Raw genomic sequence first — 16,778 nt, forward strand, 5'->3', positions numbered from 1 at the left:
TTTCTATTGATCCATATTATTACCAAAATTTGAACCGTCAGTCTTATCTCTTCTCTTGTCTCTTTTTTCCTCTTTTTTCCCTTCCCTTCCTCTCTCTCTTCTTTTCTCTCCTCTTCTCGTCTTTCCTCTCTTCCCTTCCCTTTCTCTTTCTCTTCTCTATCCCTTCTCCTCTCCTCTCCCCTCCTTTTTCCTCCTCTCCTCTCCATTATTTGTTTTTCCCTCTTCTCCTCTATCCATTCCATCCTCTCTCTTCCCCTCTTCCTTCCTTCCTTTCACTAGGAAAGGATTGACCTCCTCCTCTCTTTCCCTCAATCCTTCCTTTTGGATATGCTCATAGGTGTGTATTTGTCTGCCACTGTGGCATTATTTGAATCCAGAAAAGAGTGAAAAACTACTGGGCTCTTCATTCCTGGGTCTAATTCCACATTTTTTTAAGAACACAGTTGTAAAATGTTCTGTACTAGCACTTTCCCGGGAACTTCATTAAATTTAATCTGGCTGAATATGGTAAATCTACTTGGCACTTTCTCTGCATTCTTTCTATAGTCATACCATAATTTTAAACAATCATAATATTTGTATATAATATTTGATTTGATCTGTCATTAAAATGTTACCCTTAAAATTCATGTTTCCTGAACCTATTTCAATAACTGGTAAATAACCACCATTCATTTTTTAAATATTCCTTTAATGGGCACTTATTTCAATATAATAAAAAATAAGAGTTTTATTATAGGAAGAATTTACCAAAAGAAGGAGGAAGCAAGCAAGTTTAAATGGCAGCAATAGATTTGTCCATTCCACTCTCTTTAAGTTCCCTTGGAGACAAAAATCCCTAGAGACAAAGGAGAACGTTATATTGAGTCAACTTGTTAAAACATCTGCCTCTAGACACGTTTTCTTAGTATAAAGTGACAGACACAAATAAATTAAACTCTAAGATACATTCCACTATATTAGACTAAAACACTTCTGCATAAATAAAGCTAGGAGGATATTTTTAGAAACAGCTGCTAAAGAGATGTGCTGGAGAGATATGTAGAGGAGAACAGGGTTTCTGAGTCAAGACACACATGACAGAACAGCCAATCTCAGGGCAAGTTAAGGGAACAGTGGAATGAAGGTTCATTTTTCATTCTCACAAATCAATGAAACCCTGCTTATCTTAAACCAACCTGCTCACCGGAGTAGGGAGGATAGGACCAGCATAAAAGGGAGGGCAGAGCCAACTGTTGCTTACACTTCCTTCTGACATAACCGTGTTCACTAGCAACCTCAAACAGACACTATGGTGCATCTGACTGCTGAGGAGAAGACTGCTGTCAGTGCCCTGTGGGGCAAAGTAAATGTGGATGCAGTTGGTGGTGAGGCCCTGGGCAGGTTGGTATCAAGGTTACGAGACATGGAAGCTGAGCATGTGTAGACAGGGAAGACTCCTGGGTTTCTGATAGGCACTGACTCTCTCTGTCCCTTGGGCTGTTTTCCTACCCTCAGGTTAGTGGTGGTCTACCCTTGGACCCAGAGATTCTTTGAGTCTTTTGGGGATCTGTCCTCTCCTACTGCTGTTATGGGCAACCCTAAGGTGAAGGCTCACGGCAAGAAGGTGCTCGGCGCCTTTAGTGATGGCCTGGCTCACCTGGACAACCTCAAGGGCACTTTTTCCCAGCTGAGTGAGTTGCACTGTGACAAGCTGCACGTGGATCCTGAGAACTTCAGGGTGAGTCCAGGAGATGCTCCACTTTTCTCTTTTTACTTTCTAATCTTACATTTTGGTTCTTTTACCTAGCTGCTCTTCCCCCATGTTTTTGTCTATTTTACTATATTTTATCATTTAATGCTTCTAAAATTTCGTTTTTATTTCAATATTCTGCATTTTTTCCTTCCTCATAATCTTGCTATTTTAAGAATTAAATTATTTAATATCCTGTCTTTCTTAATCCCCCCTTCATTTTTCCTTCTCTAACCACAAATCAAATTATGCACGCCAACTCTCGTCTGCTAATTCTGCCTTAGAATAATCCTTTTGTCTCTCCACATGGGTATGGGAGAGGCTCCAACTCAAAGAGGAGAGGCATAGAATGCTGTTTTAGAGGCTATAAATCATTTTACAATAAGGAATAATTGGAATTTTATAAATTCGGTAGTAAATGGGATGGAAAGGAAAGTGAATATTTGATTACGAAAGATTGGAAAATTACACTGGAGGTGGGGCAGAGTCATTATTAGGAGACAGCCCATCATCACAGTGATTAATCAATTAATTTGTATCTATTAATCTGTTTATAGTAATTAATTTGTATATGCTATATACACATACAAAATTAAAACTAATTTGGAATTCATTTGTATATAGCATTATACAGCATATATACCCTATATGTACATATATAGACTATATGATTGTTAAGTACATAGAGGGTGTGTATAATATAGATATATGTTATATGTATGTATTCATATATGTACTTATTTATGCTGATGGGAATAATCTGGGGATCAGTTGTGTCTAAGATTTGGGCAGAAAAAAAATGGGTGTTGGCCCAGTTTCTCAGAAGCCAGTCTTCATTTCTCTGTTAACCATATGCGTGTATCTGCCTACCTTTTCTCCGCAGCTCCTGGACAACGTGTTGGTGTGTGTGCTGGCCCACAACTTTGGCAAGGAATTCACCCCCACAGGTGCAGGCTGCCAATCAGAAGGTGGTGGCTGGTGTGGCTAATGCCCTGGCTCACAAGTACCATTGAGGTCCTGGACTATTTCCTGATAATCATAAGAAGACCCTATTTCCCTAGATTCTATTTTCTGAACTTGGGAACACAACGTCTACTTCAAGGGTATGGCTTCACCTAATAAAGAACGTTCAGCTCAACTTCCTGATTAATTGCACTTATTTCATTTTCTTGCCCAGGTATGTAAGAAGGTTCCTGAGGGTCTACAGATAGGGAGCACTTGTGTATTTTACAAAGAGGACATGGGAAATGGGAAAAACAAGGGAACCGTACAAAGCATTAATGGATGACATTTCTACCTCCAAAGAAAAGAAATTATCAAGAACTCTTCATATAGAGATGATACTGGCACTGCAGAGGCTCTAGGGAAGACCTCAACCCTAAGACATAGCCTCAAGGCTAATCACATGATTAAACTCCAACAATTACTGAGAAAATAATGTGCTCAGTTAAAGGCATAATGATTGCTCAAGACAGTGTTATGGCCTCTTTCTTCCTACTTCCTTTGCCTGCATGTGTTAGCCCATAACACTATACCCATGAAGTGTTCCTACTCCAAGAAATAGCCTCCTCCTCTTACTTGCCCCAGAACACCTCTGTGAAGAATTTCCTCTGATCTTCCCGTACTTTGGTTAAGATTCATTGCTCATGTATTACTTGTGACCTCAGCCTTAATAAACTTTTCGATACTACCCAAAAAATCTTTCCAAACCCTCCCCCACACCATTTTTTATATTTTTCTTATTTATTTCATGCACACACACACTCCATGCTTTATAAACAGTTCTGCCTATTCTCCACCTTCTTATATGCTACTGTGCCTTGTATTAAATTCATCTATAGGCAGCAAGAAAATATTTATTCAAGAAAATAATGAATGAATGAATGAATGAGTAAATGAGTAAATGAAGAAATGATTATTCCTTGCTTTAGAACTTCTGGAACTAGAGGACAATATGAATCATACCATTGCACAGTGTTTCTTTGTCATTAATGCAACAACAAACAAAGAAGAAGCATGCAGTAAACAACCAAACAGTCATTTCCTTTTTTATCATAGGTAGTACTTTTTTTTCTTTGGGCACCATTTTTGCCATAGGTAAAATTAGAAGGACTTTTAGAACTTCCTCACTCGTATACATTTTTATAAATCTGTATTATATGCCTGTTGATTAATTTTAAACTTACTTGAATACCTAAACAGAATCTGTTGTTTCCTTGTGTTTAAAAATGCTTTCATAGTAACTCTGTCTGTACTGCCAGAATATATTGACAATGCATTATAGTTAACTGTTTTGATCACAATATTTTGAATTGACTGGCAGCAGAAGCTCTTTTATATCCATGTGTTTTCCTTAAGTCATTATACATAGTAGGCACTGAGGACTCTTTATATCTGAAGAGGATATTTAGGAACCACTGGTTTACATATCAGAAGCAGAGCTACTCAGGGCATTTTGGGGAAGATCACTTTCACATTCCTGAGCATAGGGAAGTTCTCATAAGAGTAAGATATTAAAAGGAGATACTTGTGTGTTACTCGAAAGACAGTAAGAGAGACTGTAGACCTTATGATCTTGATAGGGAAAAACAAACTACCTTCCTTTCTCCAAAAGTCAAAACAAGAGCAAATATAGCTTACTAAACCTTCTTCTATTCCTACACCATTACTAAATCTAGGCAAAACGCTGGCCTTAAAAATCCCAATACCGGAGAATTCATGAGAACATCACCTGGATGGGACATTGCTGAGCACACACAATTACTATAGGCCAGTCATTGCTATCTTCATATTGAGAATGAGGAGGTCAAGAGATGAAAAACGACTTGGCACCTTGTTGTTATATTAAAATTATTTGTTAGAGTAGAGCTTCTGTAAGAGTCTAGGAGTGTGGGAGCTACATGATGATACACATGGACACAAAGAAGAGATCAACAGACATGCAGGTCTACTTGAGGGTTGAGGGTGGGAAGAGGGAGAGCATGAATAAAGTACCTATTGGGTACTAAGTTTATTAGCTGAGTGATGAAATAATCTGTACATCAAAACCCAGTGACATGCAATTTACCTATATAAGTTGTACATGTACCCCCAAATTTAAAATAAAAGTGAAAACAAAGTATAGGAGTGGAATTAATTCCTCAAGATTTGACTTTAATTTTATTTGATAATATATCAAAAGGTTGTTTTGCTTTCCTCACCATGGCATTGCTTTATAAACCATGCTTAGTATGTCTGAATGAAAGGGTGCATGTGTGTGTGTGTGTCTGTGTGTGTGTCTGTGTGTGTGTCTGTGTGTGTGTGTGTCTGTGTGTGTGTCTGTGTGTGTGTGTGTCTGTGTGTGTGTTGTGTCTGTGTGTGTGTGTGTGTGTGTGTGTGTGTGTGTGTGTGTGTGTGCGTGTGTGTGTGTGTCTGTGTGTGTGTGTGTCTGTGTGTGTGGTGTTGTGTGTGTGTGGTGTCTGTGTGTGTGTGTGTGTGTGTGTGTGTGTGTGTGTGTCTGTGTGTGTGTGTGTGTCTGTGTGTGTGTGTGTGTGTGTGTGTGTCTGTGTGTGTGCGTGTGTGTGTGTCTGTGTGTGCATGTGTGTGTGTGTCTGTGTGTGGTGTGTGTGTGTGTTGTGTGTGTCTGTGTGTGTGTGTGTGTCTGTGTGTGTCTGTGTGTGTGTGTGTGGTGTGGTGTGTGTCTGTGGTGTGTGTGTGTGTCTGTGTGTGTCTGTGTGTGTGTGTGTCTGTGTGTGTGTGTGTCTGTGTGTGTGTGTGTGTGTGTCTGTGTGTGTCTGTGTGTGTGTGTGTGTGGTGTGTGTGTGTCTGTGTGTGTGTGTGTCTGTGTGTGTGTGTGTGTGTTGTGTGGTGTGTGTGTCTGTGTGTGTGTCTGTGTGTGTGTGTGTCTGTGTGTGTGTGTGTGTGTGTCTGTGTGTGTGTCTGTGTGTGTGTCTGTGTGTGTGTGTGTGTGTGTGTGTGTGTGTCTGTGTGTGGTCTGTGTGTGTGTGTGTGTGTGTGTGGTGTGTGTGTGTGTGTGTGTCTGTGTGTGTGTGTGTGTCTGTGTGTGTGTGTGTGTGTGTCTGTGTGTGTGTGTGTGTGTGTCTGTGTGTGTGTGTGTGTGTCTGTGTGTGTGTGTGTCTGTGTGTGGTGTGTGTGTGTGTCGTGTGTGTGTGTGTGTGTGTCTGTGTGTGTGTGTGTGTGTCTGTGTGGTGTGTGTGTGTGTGTGTGTGTGTGTGTGTGTGTGTGTCTGTGTGTGTGTCTGTGTGTGTGTCTGTGTGTGTGTGTGTCTGTGTGTGCGTCAGAGAAAGAGAGGGAGGGAAGAACGGAGGAGAGGACACAGTAATGTGAATCTGAGTTCACAAACATTTTTAAATAAAATAATTTAATGTCAGCATAATTTAGCATAATAATCTCCTAAATCATCCATCTCTTGAGCTTCAGAGCAGTCTTCTAAATTAATGCCTACAAGTTTGTAAAGGGTGTCCAGACTGAAGCCAAGATTCTACCTCTAAAGAGATGCAGTCTCAAATGTATCTGGAGTCTGTACCTCTGCTCTCCATAAATGGACACACCATGGCTCACTTAATGAGGTTTTAAAAAAAGCTAATTCTGAATGAAAATCTGAACCCAGTGGAGGAAATATTGATGAACAAGGTGTAGACTGAAATATAAATTTCTCTGTAATAATTATGTATATACTTTAGCAAAGTTGTGTCTATGTCTACTTCATTGCTTTTTGGTAAGAAATACAACTTTTTAAAGTGGACTAAACTATCCTATTTCCAAACTATTTTGTGTGTATGCAGTTTGTTTCTATGGGTTCTGGTTTTCTTGGGGCATTTTTATTTCATTTTAATTAATTAATTATGAGAAGATGGCTGAATTGTGTTTACTGAGAGATTGTGTATCTGGGAGAGAAGTCTGCAGCAAGTAGCTAGACTGTGCTTGACCTAGGAACATATACAGTAGATTGCTAAAATGTTTCACCTGGTGAATTTTAGGTTAAACAGTAGAGCACGTATAAAAATACTCTAGTTGAGTGCTGCTTTTGAAACAAATGATAAAACCACACTCCCATAGATGAGTGTCATGATTTTCATGGAGGAAGTTAATATTCATCCTCTAAGGATATTCAGACTAGGCCCGTTCTGGTATAAAATATTAGGACTTAAGAAAGATTAATAGACTGGAGTAAACGAAATGGACCACTGTCTCTCTCGCTGTCTCTTTTTTGAGGACTTGTGTGTGTGTGTGTGCGCGCGTAGTGGTCAGTGGGGCTCGAATAAAAGTAGAATAGACCTGTACCTGCTGTGGTATCCACTCACAGAGCAGAAGCAAGCTCACAATTGTGAAGATGTCAGTGAGCTTGAGTAGTTTTTCAGGAACTTTGAATGCTGATTTAGATTTGAAACTGAGGCTCTGACCATAACCAAATTTGCACTATTTATCACTTCTTGAAACTTATTTTTGTCTGGTATGCCTGGGCTTTTGATGGTCTTAGTATAGCTTGCTGCCTTGTCCCTGCAGGATTATGGGTAATAGAAAGAAAAGTCTGCATCACACTCTAGTCACACTAAGTAACTACCATTGGAAAAGCAACTCTTGCCTTGAAGCCAGGATGATGGTATCTGCAGCAGTTTCCAACACAAGAGAAGGATCCATAGTTCATCATTTAAGCAAGAAAACAAAATGGAAAAACTTGGGAAAACTATTTCTGAGCATAAGAAGTTGTAGGGTAAGTCTTTAAGAAGGTGATAATTTCTGCCAATCAGGATTTCAAAGCTGTTGCTTTGACAAGTTTAGTCTTTCAGAATAATATAATATAATCTATATTATAATTTCATAAGGTCTGTGGATTTTCTTTGACCTGGGATATTTGCAAAAGACATATTCCAACTTCCACAGAACACTTTATTTCACATATACATGCCTCTTATGTCAGGGATGTGAAATAGGGTCTTGAAAACAGTCTGAATCTAATACAATGCTAATGCTAATGCAGGTTTAAATTTAATAAGATAAAATCCAAAATCTAAGAGTCAAGTCAAATCTATATGTTTTAATGTTTAAAATATTTTAAAGACCTCTTTTCCCAGGATTCAACATGTGAAATCTTTTCTCAGGAATACACGTTGCTAGATCCTCATTGCTTTAGTTTTTTACAGGGGAATGAATATAAAAAGAAAATACTTGAACTTTGTCTCTCTTACCTCTATAATCATATATAGGCATAATTTTTTAACTTAGGCTCCAGATAGCCATAGAAGAACCAAACTCTTTCTGCATGTGTGAGAATAATCAGAGAGAGATTTCTTCACAAGTACCTGATGAGGGTTGAGACAGGTAGAAAAAGTGAGAGATCTCTATTTACCAATAATGGAGAAAGTATTTAAGAGAATCAAGCAATGGAAATAAGAAATTTGTAAATTTCCTTCCAATAACTAGAAATAGAGGATCGAGTTTCTTTTAGTTAACCTAAATTTTATTTTATTTTATTTATTTAATTTTATTGTGTGTAATTATAGTTTCAGAGTGTTAAAGCTGAAAGGAAGAAGTAGGAGAAACATGGAAAGTAAAAGTATAACACTTTCCTTACTAAAAGGACATGGGCTTCCAGGTAGGGGCAGGATTCAGAATGACTGACAGAGCTCTCAGGGAACAAGGAGACTCCACACTGACCTCAGAAATGCTTGCTACCTTTGCTGTTTTCTTTACATCTTTTAACAGCAGGAAGCAGAACTCTGCACTTCAAAAGTTTTTCCTCACCTGAGGAGTTAATTTAGTACAAGCGGGAAAAGGTGCAGGGGGATGGGAGAAAGGAGATCATGTTGGAAAGCTATAGAGATAGAAGAGTAAATTTTAGTAAAGGAGGTTTAAACAAACAGAACATAAAGAGAAATAGGAACTTGAATCAAGGAAATGATTTTAAAACTCAGTGTTCTTGGTGGACTAGAGGAAAAAATAATCTGAGCCAAGTCTGGAAGACCTTTTCCCTTCCTACCACTACTTTTTAAGTCACAGAAGCTTCTTTGTTCCCCGAGACACATTTGCAGATTAGTCCAAGCAGAAACAGTTAGATGTCCCCAGTTAACCTCCTATTTGACACCACTGATTACCCCATTGTTAGTCACACTTTGGGTTATAAGTGACTTTTTCTTTATTTGTATTTTTTACTGCATTAAGGGGTCTCTAATTTTTTATCTCTCATTTCCCAAAACCTAATAAGTAATTATTGCACAGAACACATTGATTTGTACTTATTCTATTTTTAGACATAATTTATTAGCATACACGAGCAAATTAAGAAAAACAAAACAACAACAAATGAATGAATGCGCATATATATATTTTCTTTTCTTACTAGAAGGTTTTAATCCAAATCAGGAGAAGATATGCTTAGAACTGAGGTAGAGTTTTCATCCCTTCTGTCCGGTAAGTATTTTGCATATTCTGGAGACACAGGAAGAGATCAATCTATATATCCCTAAGCTGAATTATGGTAGGCAAAACTGTTCCACTTTTAGTGTATCAATTTCTTATTTGTGTAATAAGAAAATTGGGAAAGCGATCTTCAATATGCTTACCAAGCTGTGATTCCAAATATTAGGTAAATACACTTACAAAGGAGGATGTTTTTAGTAGCAATTTGTACTGATGGTATGGGGCCAAGAGATATGTCTTAGAGGGAGGGCTGAGGGCTTGAAGTCCAACTCCTAAGCCAGTGCCAGAAGAGCTAAGGACAGGTATGGCTGTCATCACTTAGACCTCACCCTGTGGAGCCACACCCTACAGTTGGCCAATCTACTCCCAGGAGCAGGGAGGGCAGGAGCCAGGGCTGGGCATAAAAGTCAGGGCAGAGCCATCTATTGCTTACACTTGCTTCTGACACAACTGTGTTCACTAGCAACCTCAAATAGACACCATGGTGCATCTGACTCCTGAGGAGAAGGCTGCCGTTACCGCCCTGTGGGGCAAGGTGAACGTGGATGAAGTTGGTGGTGAGGCCCTGGGCAGGTTGGTATCAAGGTTACAAGACAGGCTTAAGGAGGCAAATAGAAGCTGGGCATGTGGAGACAGAGAAGACTCTTGGGTTTCTGATAGGCACTGACTCTATTGGGCTATTTTCCCACCCTTAGGCTGCTGGTGGTCTACCCTTGGACCCAGAGGTTCTTTGAGTCCTTTGGGGATCTGTCCTCTCCTGATGCTGTTATGGGCAACCCTAAGGTGAAGGCTCATGGTAAGAAAGTGCTCGGCGCCTTTAGTGATGGCCTGGCTCACCTGGACAACCTCAAGGGCACCTTTGCCCAGCTGAGTGAGCTGCACTGTGACAAGCTGCATGTGGATCCTGAGAACTTCAGGGTGAGTCTATGGGACCCTTGATGTTTTCTTTCCCCTTCTTTTCTATGATTAACTGCATATCATAGGAAGAGGATAAGTATCAGGGTACAGTTTAGAATGGGAAAGAGACAAATGATTGCATCAGTGTGGAACTCTCAGGATCATTTAGTTTCTTTTATTTGCTGTTCATAACAATTGTTTTCTTTTGTGTTTAATTCTTGCTTTCTTTTTTTTCTTCTCCGCAACTTTTATTATTATACTTAATGTCTTAATGCTGTGTATAACAAAAGGAAATATCTTTGAGATACATTAAGTAACTTAAAAAAAACAGCTTACACGGTCTGCCTAGTACACTACTATTTGGAATATATGTGTTGTTATTTGCATATTCGTAATCTACCTACTTTATTTTCTTTCTTTTTAATTAATACATAATCATTATACATATTTATTGGTTAAAGCATAATATTTTAATATGTGTACACATTGCATATTGACCAAATCAGGGTAATTTTGCTTTTGTAATTTTTTAAAATGCTTTCTTGTTTTAATATACTTTTTTGTTTATTTTATTTCTAATAATTCCCCTAAACTCTTTCTTTCAAGGCAGTAACCATACAATGTATCATGCGTCTTTGCACCATTCTAAAGAATAACAGTGATAATTTCTGGGTTAAGGCAATAGCAATATTTCTGCATATAAATATTTCTGCACATAAGTAGAATATTTCTGCATATAAATTGTAACTGATGTAAGAGGTTTCATATTGCTAATAGCAGCTATAATCCAGTGATCATTCTGCTTTTATTTTATGATTGAGATAAGGCTGGATTATTCTGAGTCCAAGCTAGGCCCTTTTGCTAATCATGTTCATATCTCTTGTCTCCCTCCCACAGCTCCTGGGCAACGTGCTGGTGTGTGTGCTGGCCCATCACTTTGGCAAAGAATTCACCCCGCAAGTGCAGGCTGCCTATCAGAAAGTGGTGGCTGGTGTGGCTAATGCCCTGGCCCACAAGTACCACTAAGCTCACTTTCTTCCTGTCCAATTTCTACCAAAGGTTCCTTTGTTCCCAAAGTCCAACTGCTAAACTGGGGGATATTATGAAGGGCCTTGAGGATCTGGATTCTGCCTAATAAAAAAACATTTATTTTCATTGCAATGGTGTATTTAAATTATTTCTGCATATTTTACCTAAAAGTGCATGTGGGAGGTCAGTGCATTTAAAACATAAAGAAATGAAGAGCTAGTTCAAATCTTGGGAAAATACACTATATCATGAACTCCATGAAAGAAGGTGAGGCTGCAAACAACTAATGCATGTTGGCAACAGCCCCTGATGCCTATGCCTTATTCACCCCTCAGAGAAGGATTCAAGTGGAGGTTTGACTTGGAGGTTAAAGTTTTGCTATGTTATATTTTACATTGCTTATTGTTTTAGCTGTCTTCATGAATGTCTTTTCACTATTCATTTACTTATCCTGCACCGCTCAGCCTTGATTCCACTTAGTTCTCTTGTTTAGAGATATTACTTTTCCCCTAAAGTGTTCCTTCCATGTTTTATGGCCAGATGGTTTCTCCTTACCTGGCCACTTAGCCTTAGTTGTCTCTGTTGTGTCATAGAGGTCTACTTGAAGAAGGAAAAACGGGGCCATCGTTTGACGGTACTGTGAGCCTTTCTTCCCTGCCTCCCCCACTAACAGTGCTCTGGAATCTGCAATGCTAGTCTCCTGGAACTTTCACTCTTTCACAGTCTGCTTTGGGAGGACTGGGCTTAGAGTGAAAATGTAGGACTGAGAAGAATGTGAAAGGGGGCTTTTTGTAGCTTGATGTTCACTGTTGCCTTATTACCCTGTCATAGGCCCACGCCAAATGGAAGTCCCATTCTTCCTCAGGATGTTTAAGATTGGTACGTGATTAGAGGTCTGGTCGCTCCCTTATGGTGCCCCTTATGGTGCTTCTGGCTCTGCAGTTACTAGCATAGTGTTACCATCAACAACCTTAACTTCATTTTCTTATTCAATACCTAGGTAGGTAGATGCTAGATTCTGGAAATAAAATATGAGTCTCAGGTGGTCCTTGTCCTCTCTCCTAGTCGAATTCTGAATCTAGTTGGCAAGATTCTGAAATCAAGGCGTATAATCAGTAATACGTGATGATAGAAGGGTATATAGAATTTTATGATATGAGAGGGTGAAACCCTCAAAGTGAAATGAAATCAGACCTTGTCTTACACCATAAAAAAAAAATTTCAAAATGGGTTAAAGATTTCAACTAAGACCTAAAACCATAGAAATTTTTAAAGAAGTCATAAGAAGAAAATTCTAATGTTCATGTTGCAGTCATTTTTTGAATTTGATATGAGAAGCAAAGGCAACAAAAGGAAAAATAAAGAAGTGAGGCTACATCAAACCAAAAAAATCTCCACCCAAAAAAGAAAACAATCAACAAATGAAAGGTGATCCATGAAATGGCATATTTGCAAATCAAATATTTATTATATATTTTGGTTAATATTCAAAACATATAAAAACTCATATGATTCCATAGCAAACAAAAAATTAAAAATGGGAAAAGAAAAAAATTAAAAAGAAAGAAATCCTGCCATTTATGGCAGAATTGATGAACCTGGAGGATGTAACACTAAGGAAAATAAGACAAAAAGACAAATACTGCACTATCTTGCTCATATGTGAAATCTAAAAAAGCGAAACTCATGGAAACAAAGAGTAGAGGTGTGATTTCCAGGGACTGGGAGTGGGAGAATCAGGAAACTATTATTCAAGGGGTATAAAATTTCAGTTATGTGGGATGAATAAATTCTAGATATCTAATGCACAGCATCATGACTGTAGTTAATTGTACTGTGTGTATATTTAAAATTTGCAAAGAGAGTAGAATTTTTTTTTTTTTTTTGAGATGGAGTTTTGCTCTTGTTGTCCAGGCTGGAGTGCAATGGCAAGATCTTGGCTCACTGCAACCTCTGCCTCCCGGGTTCAAGCAGATCTCCTGCCTCAGCCTCCCGAGTAGCTAGGATTACAGGCATGCGACACCAAGCCCAGCTAATTTTGTATTTTTAGTAGAGATGGGGATTTTCCATGTTGGTCAGGCTGGTCTGCCTGCCTTGGCCACCCAAAGTGCTGGGATTACAGATATGAGCTACTGGGCCTAACTGAGAGTAGATCTTAAAAGTGCTTACCACAAGAAAAAGGTAACTATGTGAGATAATGAGTACGTTAATTAACTTGATTGTGGTAATCATTTCACAAGGTGTACATATATTAAAACATCATGTTGTACACCTTAAATATATATAATTTTTATTTGTGAATCATACCACAATAAAGCTGAAGAATAATAAAAAGGGACAAAATATATATCACATGAATAAAAAAACTAAAAAATAAAAAATTGCATCTCGATGATTACAATTGCATTCTTGATTTTTCAGACACAAATATTCATTTGATTGTTTACTGTTTTCCAAAACAGTACAATAAATTTTAGCACTTTATCTTCATTTTTCCTTCCCAATCTATAATTATATATATATATATTTTAGATATTTTGTATAGTTTTACTCCTAAGATTTCTTCTTATTATTATTAAATAGTGAAGAAATGTTTATACTTATTTACAAAACATTTTACATGCTTTTCTTCATTTCTAATCTTCCCTCTAAGTTTATTCTATTTTTTTCTGAGTATCCTTAATATTATCTCTTTCTGCTGGAAATACCTTGTTACTTTTGGTTTATCTAAAAGTGGTTTCATTTACTTTATTCTAAAAGCATATAAAATTAATATCACTCATGTGTAAGTCAGATAGTGGAATAAATAGAAATCCAAAAACTAAATCTCACTAAAATATAATAATCTGATATATAAAAATATAGCTTTTAAATTTAGCTTGGAAATAAAAAACAAATAATAATTGAACAACGACACTCTTTGGAAAGAGTAAAGTGAAATGCTTAACTGTATACACCACAATCGATTACACAATTAGGTGTGAAAGTAAAATCCAGTCATGAAAATCTAGAATAATAATATGGGAAGACATGTATATAATCTTAGAGATAAGAGTGGTTTTTAATTATCAACCCAAAGTAGAAGCTATTAAGGGAGAAATAAATTCAGTCAACAATAAAAGCAATTTAAGAAGTTATTCTAGGCTGGCAGCGGTGGCTCACGCCTGTAATCCCAGCACTTTGGGAGGCCTAGACCGGTGGATCACGAGATGAGGAGTTCGAGATTAGCCTGGCCAACATAGTGAAACCTCGTTTCTACTAAAAATATAAAAAATTAGCCTGGCATGGTGGCGGGCGCATGTAATCCCAGCAACTTGGGAGGCTGAGGTAGGAGAATCACTTGATGCTGGGAGGCAGAGGTTGCAGTGAGCTGATACCATGACACTGCATTCCAGTCCAGGTGACAGTGTGAGACTCCATTACAAAAAAAAAAAAAAAGTTATTCTATTAAAACTGACCTTACAGATCCATAGAGCCATTATCAAGTCTTTCTCTTTGAAATAGACAGAAATTTAGTGTTTTCTCAGTCAATCAACATTCCTTTAACTAGATTAGTTGTGACAAAATTTCAGGCCTTGCTCAACTCGAACCTCAGTCTCTCCATATATTTCTGAGAGTCTTCTTTCTTATTTGTTTATAAGGATTTCGTAAATGGCAATATTGAGAAGTAGAAAATTTCGGAGACTTATTTTTCATGAACCAGAACAATCTCAAAACAGCAATGCTAAACAGGAGCCAAGCCTAGAATAAAGCTGAACTTCTGGAATCAACAAGCTAGGGGAAAGTCTCCCATTAAATCAAGTATGTGAAAACTGGGAGGTCAAATCAGTGGTGAAAAAAGATTAAAGATAACAAGAGGTCTGAAAAACAAATTGACCAATTAAAATTAAAATAAAGAGGCAAGCTGGGCACAATGGCTTGCATCTGTAGTCCCAGTAACCCAGGAGGCTGAAATAAGAGGATCACTTGAGCCCAGGATTTCAAGGTTGCAATGAGCAATAATGACACCCCTGCTCTGTAGCCTTGGTGACTGAGTGAGATTCTGTCTCTGAGGAAAACAAAAAACAAAAACAAAAACACAAAAACACACAGATATTAAGAACATAGAAGTTTTGCTGTTGTGATGATATACTCCAACAGAGGTCTGGACTGCTTGCAGTGACTAGGGGCTGTTTCTCCAGTGGATTCTTGGGTTCTTCACATCTTCTCAACTTTGTGAAAAGATATTCATCCAAAGGTCTTATCTGTCTTCTTCAGACCTTGGATTTTGGATTAGCTTTTTCTACTTCTTGGGATTCTCTGGAGCCATATGTTCAGATATAACACAGATACAACCAAAAGAAGCAAAGGAGGCATCACAGAAGGGGCTTTGTATTCTGGGAAGGGGGACATAGAGTTGAGAGAAATACTGGAATTTACAGGACTCTACTCAAAGAGCCCTCAAATAAAGTATGGCTAGTCTCCTTTGCCTAAGACAATGAGCAGTCCAGGAAGTTATCCATTTCTTTTAGATTTTCTAGTTCATGTGCATAGAGATGTTCGTAGTAGTTTTTAATGATTATTTGTATTTCTGTGGGGTGAGTGATAATACCCCTTTTTCATTTCTAACTGTTCATTTGGATCTTCTCTCTTGTCTTCTTTATTAGTCTAGCTAGTGGTCTACCTTATTAATTTTTTCACAAAACCAGTTCTTGGACTCATTAATCTTTTTTTTTTTTTTGAGACAGAGTCTCACTCTGTCGCCCAGGCTGGCATGCACTGGCATGATCTCGACTCACTGCAAGCTCTGCTTCCCAGGTTCACACCATTCTCCTCCCTCAGCCTCCCAAGTAGCTGGGATAACAGGCACCCACCACCATGCCTGGCTATTTTTTTGTATTTTAGTAGAGACGGGGTTTCACGGTATTAGCCAGGATGGTCTCGATCTCCTGACTTTTGTGATCCACCCATCTCGGCCTCCCAAAGTGCTGGGATGACAGGTGTGAGTTACCGTGCCCGGTTGGACTCATTAATCTTTTGAATGGTATTTTGTGTTTTAATATCCTTCAGTTAGCTCTGATCTTGTTTATTTCTTGTCTTCTGCTAGATTTGGGGTTGGTTTGCTCTTGGTTCTCTTGCTCTTTTAGTTGTGATATTAGGTTGTCAATTTGAGATCTTTAAGACTTTTTGATGTGGGCATTTAGTGTATAAATTTCTCTCTTAACACTGTCTAAGCTGTGTCCCAGAGATTCTAGTATATTGTATCTTTGTTCTCGTTAGTTTCAAATAACTACTTTATTTTTGCCTTAGTTTCATTATTTACCCAAAAGTCATTCAGGAGCAGGTTGTTTAATTTCCAGGTAATTGCATGGTTTTCAGCTATTTTTTAGTCTTGAAATCTATATTTATTCCTCTCTGGTTTGAGAGTGATTGATATGACTTTTTTTTTTTTTTTTTTTTGCATTTGCTGAGGACTGTTTTATGCCCTCCCAAGACTGAACCAGGAAGAAATCGATTTCCTGAAGAGATCAATGATGAGCTCTAAAAATGATTCAGTAATAAATAGCCTATCAAACAAAAAAAAGCCCTGGACCATATGATTTACAACCAAATTCTATCAGATGCACAAAGAAGAGCTGGAAAAATTCCTACTGAAGCTACTCCAAAAAAATTGAGGAGGAGGGATTCAATCCCTGCTCATTTTATGAGGCCAGCATCATCC

The 16,778-nt window shown here is 38.1% G+C and overlaps 2 protein-coding genes and 1 long non-coding RNA gene across 3 annotated transcripts; 2 read left to right on the top strand and 1 right to left on the bottom strand.

Annotated features, from left to right (window-relative positions):
* The first annotated feature begins 1,076 nt into the window (after positions 1-1,076).
* LOC117081254 (hemoglobin subunit delta-like) lies at positions 1,077-2,870 on the top strand. The gene is made up of 3 exons (XM_033207074.1): positions 1,077-1,383; positions 1,498-1,720; positions 2,616-2,870. Exons 1-3 carry the CDS (start codon positions 1,292-1,294, stop codon positions 2,718-2,720), a joined length of 420 nt encoding a protein of 139 aa, XP_033062965.1. The 5' UTR covers positions 1,077-1,291; the 3' UTR covers positions 2,721-2,870.
* Positions 2,871-7,922: 5,052 nt separating this feature from the next.
* LOC117081257 lies at positions 7,923-9,447 on the bottom strand. Its single transcript, XR_004436143.1, has 3 exons — positions 9,332-9,447; positions 9,072-9,160; positions 7,923-8,034 (listed from the first exon to the last, which is right to left on the bottom strand). It is a non-coding gene; the product is annotated as an uncharacterized LOC117081257 (long non-coding RNA).
* Positions 9,448-9,462: 15 nt separating this feature from the next.
* Positions 9,463-11,209, top strand: LOC117081249 (hemoglobin subunit beta). The gene is made up of 3 exons (XM_033207068.1): positions 9,463-9,724; positions 9,847-10,069; positions 10,946-11,209. The coding sequence occupies exons 1-3, from the start codon at positions 9,633-9,635 to the stop codon at positions 11,072-11,074; spliced, it is 444 nt and encodes a 147-aa protein (XP_033062959.1). The 5' UTR covers positions 9,463-9,632; the 3' UTR covers positions 11,075-11,209.
* Positions 11,210-16,778: the final 5,569 nt, after the last annotated feature.

Source organism: Trachypithecus francoisi, unplaced genomic scaffold (assembly GCF_009764315.1).
Source record: "Trachypithecus francoisi isolate TF-2019V2 unplaced genomic scaffold, Tfra_2.0 Lachesis_group8, whole genome shotgun sequence".
Taxonomy (NCBI): Eukaryota; Metazoa; Chordata; class Mammalia; order Primates; family Cercopithecidae; genus Trachypithecus; species Trachypithecus francoisi.